We start from the raw sequence: 12613 nt of genomic DNA on the forward strand, positions 1-12613 counted from the left end.
TTTATATTTGACTCAAGTCAGATTGTTTAAGCAATGGGCAACTTTACATTGCTTTATGAATTATGACAAGTAAAAACCAAGCAAGAACTAATCCATTTGAGACAATGAATGTCATATTGCAAACGAAACAACAAATCATCATTAATAAATAATTGAATCGTACATCGTATAGGTTCTAACATAGTTAAATTAATTACGAGTAATAATGAAAAGAAACAAAACAATATTGGTGCATTCATAACTTAAATCTTAGTAAATAAATCGATCAAGATGTATACATAAAAAAATTAGATTTCAGGGAACTTTCAACCCACTTTTGTAGACTTCAAGCGAGGTAACAAGCAAAACCAATTTACATACGATCGCCATTAACTTCTCCATTTCAGCAAATTAAACAAAGGCAAACTACCTTGACGATATCAAAGCATGTACAGCCAAATATTTCCTTTACTTTCCGAGCTACTTCAAAAGAATCTCCTGGTGGAATGTGTTATCCTATTTCTGCACAGTATAATATAATGTAATGATTGATTGATTTACTTAGTGAGTTGATGATAGTATCATTTCAAATATGCAAAACTATGTTGAAAATAAAATCATGTTTATGATTCTTATTATGTATGATCAAGACCATTATATGTAAAAAAGAAGGAAGACACTTAACACAAAAATGTACATCAGACATTAGTACCTTAATTTTTAAGTGAGCAACTTCTTACTAATATTGCACTTGAAAGCAGACATGGAATCATGTAGAATGTGTAGTTCACATTGATTATAATCATCATCGTCAGCGGGGGAGGAGGAGGATGACGAATGGGTACGTGTTGTTTCCTGTTGATCATTACTACTTTCAGCAGCAGATCTTTTGGGAACCAATTTAAGTCCACACCCACCGATATGTTTACGTCGTTTAGCGATAATAGAGTCATCTGTAATCTCCATCTGAATGGCAGTGGATGTCGGGTTCCACCATGAAGTGTGTCTTAATAAACTAAACGGAATATATGCCACCCATGTGTACCACTCACCACCAACAGTAGGATCCTCCTCCCAATACGCATAATCATCTTGAGAATCCCCTGTTTCCATCACAGAACCACCACCCACTGACTTCTCCCCATGCTTCATACTTATAGTTGGACCAATATAATCATCAGAAGCTGCGCAGAATAAGAAACCAGAAAAGTCATTACACCAATTCTCAGGAAGTTGAATTCTACATCTCTTCCCTATAACCACACGAGGTTCAAACCCTCTCGGAATCTCTAACCCATCTACTCCAAGGATCATACACTTACTTTCAATAGCATTTCCCTGACAAATCAAAATTAACACAAAGTCTCGTTACATTAAAATTATTTAATTATTATGTGATACACATAATGAAGGCTTAAAGTTCAACTATATATGTATGTGGAGAGGCCAGAGAACCACAAACACATACCTGAAGCATGGTTTCTACTAATCTCTCCCCACCGATTATATTTCTCTTCTTTCTCCATCCCCATATTAATACTTTACATAACCATTTACAATTTCTGTGAATTTCATCTCTGATGACGGCTTCAAGTGAGTCGCATGCTTCAGCCAATAGAATAGCTAGACTTGAAGGAAGCTCAGGCAATTCAACAAGATTCCAGCAACCATTCAGTTGGAGAAGTTTGAGGCGAGTAAGTTGCAAGAGGCTGAACTCTAATCGTGTAAAACAATTGTAGCTTAGATCTAGCTCTTGTAATTCGGATAACTCACCAATCTCAGATGATATATCCCCATCTTCCAATTTGCAGCGACTGAGATTCAATTTTCTTAAGAAACGTGGCAAGTGATATAAGATATGTTTTTTATTACTACTCTCTAAAAGAGTAGTATGAATAATAAGATTCTCTAGACATTTTAATGCTTGAAAGTTTCCTTCTATGCTCTGTAACTTATGAGAACATTCCAACACTAGAGAAATAAGGTTGGTACAATATTTTCCAACTGATGAGGGTAGGACTTCTATCCCAACATCTTCCAAAGATAACTCTACCAAATTATCCATCTTTGCTTCTATCTTTGGAAACTCAACAAGTGCCAAGCACCGTAAAATTACAAGTGTCTTTAATTTTGACATCCGAACAATGCTCGGAAACCTTGTAAGCTTGTGACAAGAACTAACATTGACAGAAACAACACTTGGATGATTTCCAAGTGATTGGTGAATCTCTTCTAAACTTATACAACTATGGAGCATCAACTTCTGAAGACATGGGAGGCCACCAAAATCAGGAGTCTTCAACAGCTCACTCGCATCAACAAGTTGGAGCTCTTTCAAACATGGTAGATACTAGTGCAAAAAAGTGAGATTTACCAAAATGTTAATTGATACCAGATCAGGTTAACTTATTATGATAACCATAGCTATAGACAGATTGAATAAAAAATTCTAATACCGTGACATATATCAAGATAACAGCTGTTTTTATGTCCACACATCAAGTGAGTCTTACTTTTAATACAGGGGATAGTGGTTTAACAAAAAACTATTTGGTATACACCGCCACTTATCAAGTGACAAGGTAACAAAGCTGTGTTTCAGCAAACACAGAATTATTGTAATGCCACATTTCATTATACAACTTTTAATTATGTTGTCCCTCTACTTATTTGGTGAGTGATAAATAAAGGCTTCGTAAATAATGATCTCTCAAGATGCCTAACTTAATTTAAAGTAACAACTTTTGGTTGGACGTTCCTATGCTACACGAAATAACTAAATCATTTCAAGGATGAGAAAGAAGCAGAATGCATATGGCATCTTTATGCTCATTTTGTAGTAATATAGCTTGTAAAGCTACACGAATCTACATACAAAAAAGAGCAAGCTTTGAGTCACTCTGGATCCATGCACTACTTTTATATATTCATCAAAACAACAATTAAAATACCCTGTTTGCATACCTTGTAACCTTTCCAAAGCTCTTTTTGGAAGCTTCTTCCCATTTTTAGAGCAACAAGCTTCGTTGGTTGAAAACTTTCAGGGAGTGGACTTGCAGGATAACCATCCCAGTATATATACCTCAACTCTTTTGAAAGAAAACTAGGTCCTTCATCACCATAGCTATTACCATACCTACTCCCATACGCTTTAATGAAAACTGGTTCTTTCACACTGATGAATCTTAGTTTCTTGATGTTTGAAACAAATGTAATGAAGCTTGATGAACCAACATGATCATGAATCATTATGCCTTCAATCTTATCATTTTGCTGAAAAAAAGGGGAAAGATAATGTAAAGATTGAGTTGGAGTACCTTATCCGTATATATATAAGTATGTATGAGTGTGTATCATTCGGTGTACATCTTGAAAAACTAGTATAATATTACCGTTGTTACACTACTGGAATAAAAACAAATATCTTCAATGTCTTCTTTTCGCCAAAGTCTGCTATGTTTTTCAGGATTATTGGGATGTTTCCCTCTAACGATGTAGTGTCCCATTTCTTGAATCAGGTCATGCATATCAAACTTTCCATCCTTTGAAACAGTTATAAGAGCCTTTTGTATTAATACCTTTACCCCTATAGCAGGGTAAAAACCGCAAGCATCAAGAATCTCCATTGCATCATCTTTCATCTTCCCTCTGAAGAAACATGCAATATCCAAGAATAACTCCTTCTCCACATTTTTAAGTCCATCATAGCTGATTTTGAGCTTTTCCACAATATCCATTTCTGGATGATCTTTTAGTCTAGCCAGTGTACTAATCCACTCATCCTTGTCTTTCCCGTATAGAAACGACCCTAAGATTTTAAGTGCTAACGGGAGCCCTTTAACATAAGAAATCACACGTATAGAAAGTTCCTCAAAATCTTCTAAATGATCATCATTCTCATGATATGCATGTTTTTTAAATAGCTGCATAGCCTCGTCATTAGATAATAAACTAATAGGACATACCTTGTCTACACATACCCTGTGAGATCTTAGCACTTGTTCATCTCTAGTTGTAATTATTATTCGGCTCCCATTACCAAACCAATTATGGCATCCAGCTAATGCTTCTATTTGCTCAAGGTGATCGACATCATCAAGAACAATCAACACATTCCTTCGACATAACCAACTCCTAATCATGTGTTTTCCTATATCTACACTTGTCACTCCCATTAACTGTCTTTTGTCAACAAAAGCTGATAAAACTTTTTCTTGCAGACTTAGTAAACCATGTTGTCTGGTTTCTTCCCGAATATTTCCAAGAAAGCAACAACCATCAAACTTGAGAGAAAACTCCATGTAAAAAGAAGTAGCAAGAGTGGTCTTCCCACCACCCCCAACTCCCCATATCCCAACCATAAGCACACCACCTGACCCAATACTTAACTGTAATTTTAACTGTTCCAATCGAATTCCCATTCCAACATGGTTTTCATCTTCAACGACTGGATTTAAGGGTGTTAATTTATTAGAAATGGAACCAACAATCTCTTGGATACATTTTGCTTCATGCCTATACATTGGAAATATAAGGATAATTAGTAGAGTATATATATATATTTTTCTGTACAACATAAATTTTATTAACTAATTAATTAATCACCATTTAGCAAGATACTAGAGGTTAAAGTATAAATCTAGATATATAATACTCGACACAATCTAGCATGATATGTGTGTTTTTAAAGAGCTGCAAAATAGGTGGAAAAAACTCATAAGACTGAGCCATGAGAAAAAAAACCCCATCAACAAGGGTCATGCCACTGGTTTTCACCTTGTGATGTTTTTGATGCAATTTCAAACAAATCTCGGGGAAATGATACAAACAATAAAAGAAACACAACTCAAAATGTGGCATGCTCCTCCATAATCACGAGTACTAAATAATACAAATAACTTATTTATTGTACATTGGTATATCATATGCAGCTTGTCAATTACAGTCACATTCAAGATGTTCCCAGGTTGTCAATTACAGTCACATTCAATATAACATTCAATGTGGCACGATGATTTTCATGATGCATGGTGATTTTCAGTGAAGAGAAATATATTGTTTTACATATATATATATGGGAAAAGTGAGTATGAGGCTCTTATGCACCCAAGTTGGGTGAAAAACCTCTCACATACTAATATTTTTTAAATAAATACATGGCCCCCCATGATTTTTACCTTTTAAAAAAAGGTATGTGAGGGGTTTTTCACCCAACTTGGGTACCTAGCAGCCTCATATTCCCTTCCCCCTGTGTATATATATATATATATATAAAAGCATACAAATACAAGGACAAAAAGATTACCCATTAGCAACTTGCTTGGGTTCCCATCCAGCAATATTACTTGCATCAAGGAGTGCTTTTTTCCATGTTTCAACTTTGTTCTTGTTTTTTCTTGATAACTCGTGTTTCAAAAAAGCTTCTCCGTATGTTCCTTTATGTTTTCTGACATCAGAGGGATCCACATGATAGAATATGGGCATAACAAGTTGCCCTCTCTCACTACCCTTGCACTTCATAATATGTGTAAGCTCATCCAAACACCACGAAGAATCCGCATAGTTTTCAGAAAATACGATGACCAAAATCTGCGATGACTCTATAGCTTTCAACAATGATGGACCGATGGTATCACCCCGATCAAGTGTCACATCGTCCTTGTACGTACATATTCCTTGTTTTTCAAGAGCAAAGTAGAGATGATCAACAAAAGTCTTGCGAGTATCTTCTCCTCTAAAACTAAGAAACACATCGTATTTCCACGACTGAGACAACGGAGATGATGATGATGATGTGTCTGGAATAATCGGTACTGCACCACCTCCACTATCACTACTCATGTCTCGTGATCGACGGCGTGAAAACACGTTGCTAACTATAACTAATAATACTGTAGTAATTAGTATAACAACCACTGTCGTGACAATGAGATCTCCTGCCATTGTAACTTCTGTCATCGATCTATATGTGATTACTATTGATTTGTGAAAGAGAACAAAATATTGATGTGTTTTTTATTGTCGATAATGAAATGAGCTGAGAACTCCCCCAACCTTTTTTCCTCTTTTTCCCTAGTAAGTCAACGCACGTGAATTCTTCAAACACATGAAAGAGGTTTAGGCCCCGCTTTGTGGGGATCGAGTCCATACGGTTTTTGTTAATTAGCTAAGGCCCATCACACTTTAGGCAGTCGTGTTTCATAATGTTTTTAAAGGAATTGATATTTGTTAAAATAATTGGAATCTGAAAGTTGTATTTGTTTGACAAAATATAATGGAATTCAATTAAATTAAATCATTCATAAGTTTTCTCAAATGACAAAATTAACCTTTGTTAGTATTATATTCTTTCATCTTATATAACATTTTTATATCTAATAATAATAATAATATTTTAATTATTAATAATTACACATAAATTAATAAAAAGATATAAAACACCAAACAATATGTTAGTCACACATTCACACGCATCTATCTCACTTTTTTTTGCACTCGTTGGAAACACATATACACATTAGTTCATCCAAAAAAAAAATTTCACACGGACTAAAACAAAACTTCCAAAGCAATCAATATTCAAGATTTATAAGATAGGCAACACATCCATCCTTTTTTCCAGCATACAACCAGCCTTTTCTCGGGGGCCTCCATTTTCATCGCCATGAGTAAAAGCAACAGCAGCACCAGTGGCCGGAAAACGCAGCGGTGGTAGCCGGAATTTTGGTAAGCGGCGATGGCACCAGAATAAGCATCAGTAGTGGTGGTAGATGATAATGGTGGTTAATCTCTGGCGGGACAGCAAATCAGATTTGAAAAGAAGGTTTTTGTATGTTGGTAGTAAATTATAAGAGGGCATTTTGGTAAGAAAATTGAATTCTTTATGAATGCTTGACTTTCCATCATCGTAGTGAAGGAATTCCAATTTCATGTTTTAAGGAATTTAATGAAATTTTTAAGATTCCAATTTCATTCAATTTTCAACCAAACAATGGAAAGGAATGGAATTTAGATTCCAATTTACAAGAATTTCAAAGAATTCCATGAACCAAACACCCCCTTAAACTCGATGTATTGGTGTCACGTCACTTATACACTTTATACACTGACTTATTACATCAAACAATTTTTAACATTAACCTTCACATTGAAATATCGGTTTATTGACATCATCGTTAACATTAATAAACAAAATTATTACATTATACTAACTTAAAAGGCAATATATATTAAATTAAGTATACATATACATTTATTAAATTAAAACTTAAATCGTAAAATAAAATTTAAAAAAAAAAAATTAAAAAGTTAAATTTTCAGTTTTAAAACTTAAACCAATTTTGTAAACCCTATGATACTTAAGGGGGTTAAATTGTAAAAGCTAAAAATACAAAAAGATTAAGAGAAAATTACACTTTTGGTACCTCAAGTTGGCAGCTTTTGCACTTTTAGTCTCTAACGCAAAAAATTGCAGATTTCATACCTAAAGTTTTGTGTTTTTTTCAGTTTTGGTACCACGTTCATACGGCGTTAATTTTTGCCGTTAACGCCCTCACGTGACGCCCCTTCTTTTTACACTTTTGATAACTCAGGTTGTCAATTTTTTCACTTTTGGTACCTCAAGTTGTCAATTTTTTCACTTTTGACAAACATATTTTTATCACACTCTCCAAGTTCCATCTCACATATTAGCATCTATCAAACAACACACACTCAAAAATCAACACACATGATCTTTTTTCTTTACGGCTCTTAAAAAAACACCAATGGTGTGTATCCATTCTTGAAATATTATATGTTGTTGGTGTAATTACGAGTGATGGTGGAAGAACTGAATTCATTGGTTAAACAATGGCCGGAAAAAACTCATGTCGCCAGAATACGTACCCACCACCGATCTCTTTTCTTCATATAATTGAAAACCCTCTCACCCCTAAATTACCCTATTCTTCGATCGGAATATGCTACAAACGAAATTTGATTGGAATCTGGTACAAACGAGATCTGAACGGAATCTGTTACAGATGAATATATTTGCTACAAACGAGATTAGATCGAAATATCTAGCTAAGGTGGAGGTCATGGTGCCTAGTAGGGAAGGAGATAGTCGGTAACCCTTTCTGGTGTTGTATGAATAATAAGAGATTTGAATTTATTTACGCATGTTTATGTATTGGATTTGGTATGGTATAGAGATATAGGTATACATGGATACATGGATGATCGCAATGTGTGTTGATTTTTGAATGTGTTATTTGATAGATGCTAATGTATGAGATGAAAATTGGAGAGTATAATAAAAATATGTTGTCTACTTGATGTACCAAAAGTGAAAAATTTGACAATTTGAGGTATCAAAAGTGTAATTTTCTCAAAAAGAGAGGCTCAAAAGACTAAAATACCCCTCACGTGTTTGTCACGTTAGGGTGTTAACGGAAAAAGTTAACGCCGTATGTACGTGGTACCAAAACTGGAAAAAAAAATACAAAACTTTAGGTATGAAAAATGCAATTTTTTTAGTTAGAGACTAAAAGTGCAAAAGCTGTCAATTTAAGGTACCAAAAGTGTAATTTTCTCAAAGATTAAAAAAGAGAAAGTCAAACTTTCCTTTTGCCCTTCTTCAACAACAGACTTGATCAGAAATAAAACAAAGCTGACTAAATTTATTTTATATCCTTTGGATCATAACTATATTAAACAATAAAAAAATAATAAAAAACCCAATACACCAATCTTCATCATTTCATCAGTGTGGTGGCAACCAATTTGAACGAAAATGCCAACGTAAACATTGTGGCCTTTAACCCGCCACGCCGAATTTTTGGCGTATTGGACATAAAACGCGGCAATACGCCTAGCGTTAAAGATGGTCAGATGTCGACAACCACAACACTAGTTTGTTATGAATATGTTTGTGTTAAGTCCAGATTCACTGGACTCTTTCCAGACTTGAAGATTGGAGCCTCACTGAAGATTTGTCCAGAAATAATAGAAGATCAGTAAGCATCTTACTTGTATAGGAAATCTGGAGTTCACCAGATTTCAGCTGACTGGACTTCACTCCAGTCGAGATCTATTATACTAAAGACATTCTCACTAAAGTCAAAGACCGAAGAAAAAAGACTGACAAATGGCGGGGGCCACTGGCAGTCTTACTAGATCTACAACTGGAGCCTTGTCAGTGTTCTAAACCTTACAAGTCTGAACACCGATTACGATAAATTGACTTGTTTGTCTTTACACGCTTTTATCCAGACAATTCATTTGTCTTTTGTTAAAAGTTCTTACACGCATGTAAAGGTTATTGGTTAAAGTATGACAAGTCACATCAATGTGACTTTATTCTTATACTTTAACCAACGCATTTAAGGAATAAATATTATATCCTTAAATGCATGTAACTTTATTTGTATGGCGAAATAAAATCACTGTTGAATTTATTTCCCTATAAATATGTAACACCCCACCGTTGGCGGAAACATGAGGTGTCATGAAAAGTACATCACGACATGGAATTACATAGATATAGCTAAATGAGATAGAATATAATAAATATATTCCCAAAAGTATGAGTTCAAGTCATGACAGTGCTAAAATAGCTTATTACAACCAAGCTCAAAAAGAAATAATCCAAGGCATGTAGCCTTAAAGTCTGACAATTAATAAGGAGCACTAATCTCCGAAGTCCAGCCTAGCATAGCAGTTTTTATCCCTGATTAGCCTGAGCACCTGAAAAGTATACTAAAACGTGTCAACACAAAGGTTGGTGAGTCCGTAGGTTTTATGTCAAAAGTCTAGTCAAAGAAATAAGTCGTTTGTCGATTCTTTTAAGTCTAAACAAGTAATAGTTCAATATATAACGAGCAGAGTTACGCCACAACAAGTCCAATTGTCTCAATGTCTCAAAGTCTCAAAGTCCGGCCTTACGGTACCTGCCTTAGTCCAAAGGCTCAAGTCTCCAATACACATAAAAGCACGTCATATAAGCACGTCTATAAGCACAACAACAAAAACATAATCACACACGCACGACAAGACAAAAGCACGTCAAATGGCACAAGTAACTCTATACGCATAGGCTCAATATTGAACATAAAGAAATCAACAAAACAGTTCGAAAAATAAGTATACTTTCCACCTCAAAACTTATAATAAAAAGGGGGCTACGAAAGTCACCTGAAAGGTGTTATGAAAGTATAACGAACGAGCATGACAAGCACAATCAAAGTCCACGACAATCAACACCTATCAATAGTACATGGCAAGTCACAATGAAAGTCTTTTGTCTTAAGTCTTAGCCTATTAGAAATGCCTTTAAGTCCATATGTCTTTATTTAACTTTTAAAACGACGTTTGTTAAAATTTACGAGACTCGAATAAACCGAACAAGAGTCTGGATTTGACACCAATGACCTTTCTTAAGTTTAAAATATATTATTTTATCAATACAACCTGATTTGAAATCATTACATAGCCCAAAATAAGTTTTACTCGAATTTAATCAAAATTAGACGAAACCGGAGATTTTAACCGAAAAGCTTACGAAACCGAAACGAGTTGAGATTGAGCTCAACGTTATGGTTGAACTCGACCAACTACAGCCCAAAAATGTTATTTTGAAACCATTTTAATCCTACGTTAATCAATTGGACCAAAACTACACTTTTTGAGAAAACTAGTCAAGTTTAAGAACCGATTAAGCGCGTATGGACACGAAGGGCTAAAGAAATCGATTATATGAGTAGGGAAGTGGTTGAACTCGACCATGACAGGTCTAGTTAGACCTGGACAAATGTCAAAATGAGTTCTTCCCAATACTTAAGGGTCCGAGAGTTAAACAAGTCATTTCGGGTCAAGCTAGTAACTTTACGAGACGTTTAAGTGACAAAACCTATGAGAGGTTGAACTAGACCAGAAGAGGTCGACATAGACCTGATTTAGGTTGAGCTAGACCTTCCTAAGTCGAGCTAGACCAGGTAGAGGTCGAGCTAGACCTGTTCAGGGTCGGATTTGGACGCATTTTGATAAAAAACGACGATTTCGATGCGATTTTTGTTAAAACGACGTAGATTATGGCTAGCCAATTCATACCCATGGATCTTGGATGCACAAAAGTTACAAAAATCAGTACAAAAAGGGTGATGTTTGACCGATTTCATACATAATGTGATTGGCAATTGCAGAAATCTTGATCTAGGATACGAAATCGACTAGTTTTTTAGTCTTTTAGCCAAGTAAAGGATATCTTCAATTTGTAGTTTCACAAAACCAATTACATAAGTGCATAACGAGTCGAATCAAACCTTAATCAAGGTTCAATTTCAGTTCTTACACACAAATGTAACCGAAAGATGCACAAACAATAATCAAAGGCATGATTCGCTTAGCTTTTGATAAATACCGAAAAAGTGAACATATATATACATATAGAACGAATTAAATAGATGAAGAACAACCTTACCCACGTTTTTGATGATGATTATGGTAATACAAACTTGTTTCTTGATCGATGATTGAAGCCTTGATTGATTTACACGCGTTTAGAACCGAAAATCAATAAAAAAAATTTGCTAGAATTCTTGAAAGAAAACCTTGAGTGTGTGTGTAGCTATGTGAACGACCAAAACAAGAAAAAGAGGGAAAAAGGCTGGTCTTCTATTTATAGGGAGAGCCAAGGGAGGGGAGGTCTGTCAGACTAACGGAACGCCTGACAGTTTTAGTCCTTTTTGCTTACCGGATGAACACCGAATGTCATAGAAATGATTTGACCATATTTTATGATATATTTTTGAATTACGAACCCAACGACTAGTCACATGACCATATTTGACTCACGAAAGTATTTTAAGTCTTTATTTAGGCATTTCTATTAAACAGCTAGTCTTCCTCAAACATTCGCACCAAGTCTTAAAAAGTCTAAAACACTAGTATACAATAAAATGACATGTCTTAATCATACTTTAATCCATAAAAACTCACGTTTTTAGACTTATGTTTGACGGTTACTAACCTTATTCGAATGGAAAAGTACAGTCAGACGAACGCTCAGGTGACGGTTGTTACAAAATACCAAGTCATTTCCCACGTTCAAATTACTTTTTGCAATTTGGTGAACTTGCCAAAATACTCTCGATCGCAAAAAAGAATACTTCACGTACAACTTTAAGTATTTCGATCCAAGGAGATTATTTAGCAAGTATAGATCGTTTGTAATTCATAGATTGTTAAGATGGTTACACTTGTGTAATATATTGGTTTCGCAACAATCTTGTATTTTATTTAATATCAATAAATAAAATACACTTGAAAATTACATTGTGTTCTACCATTTATATATTTACTTATATATTGCTTTAAGTCTTGTATTACTTTATTTATATTATTGCATTTATATTTAAAGTAATACTAGTCCAATTTTAGTGCATATTTGACTTATTGTATTTTACACTAGTGAGTTAAACTATCAAGTGAAGGACCTACAGTTTGCACAAAAGATTCTCAATAAATCTACTTAAGAGCAATACCACATAAGGCTTCGTTTAGATGTTGTGCGGTTTCAATTATTACGATTAAGTTTTGATTACTGATGTGTGTTAGGATTTTATTAACTAAAACATTGTTCATTAATCAAATT

At 34.6% G+C, this 12613-nt stretch overlaps 1 protein-coding gene across 1 annotated transcript; it reads right to left on the bottom strand.

The window, feature by feature from the left end:
- Window positions 1–699: 699 nt before the first annotated feature.
- Window positions 700–5937, bottom strand: LOC122593642 (TMV resistance protein N-like). The gene is made up of 5 exons (XM_043766109.1): window positions 5285–5937; window positions 3372–4494; window positions 2944–3252; window positions 1448–2329; window positions 700–1317 (listed from the first exon to the last, which is right to left on the bottom strand). Exons 1-5 carry the CDS (start codon window positions 5935–5937, stop codon window positions 700–702), a joined length of 3585 nt encoding a protein of 1194 aa, XP_043622044.1.
- Window positions 5938–12613: the final 6676 nt, after the last annotated feature.

Source organism: Erigeron canadensis, chromosome 1 (genome assembly GCF_010389155.1).
Source record: "Erigeron canadensis isolate Cc75 chromosome 1, C_canadensis_v1, whole genome shotgun sequence".
Classification (NCBI taxonomy): Eukaryota; Viridiplantae; Streptophyta; class Magnoliopsida; order Asterales; family Asteraceae; genus Erigeron; species Erigeron canadensis.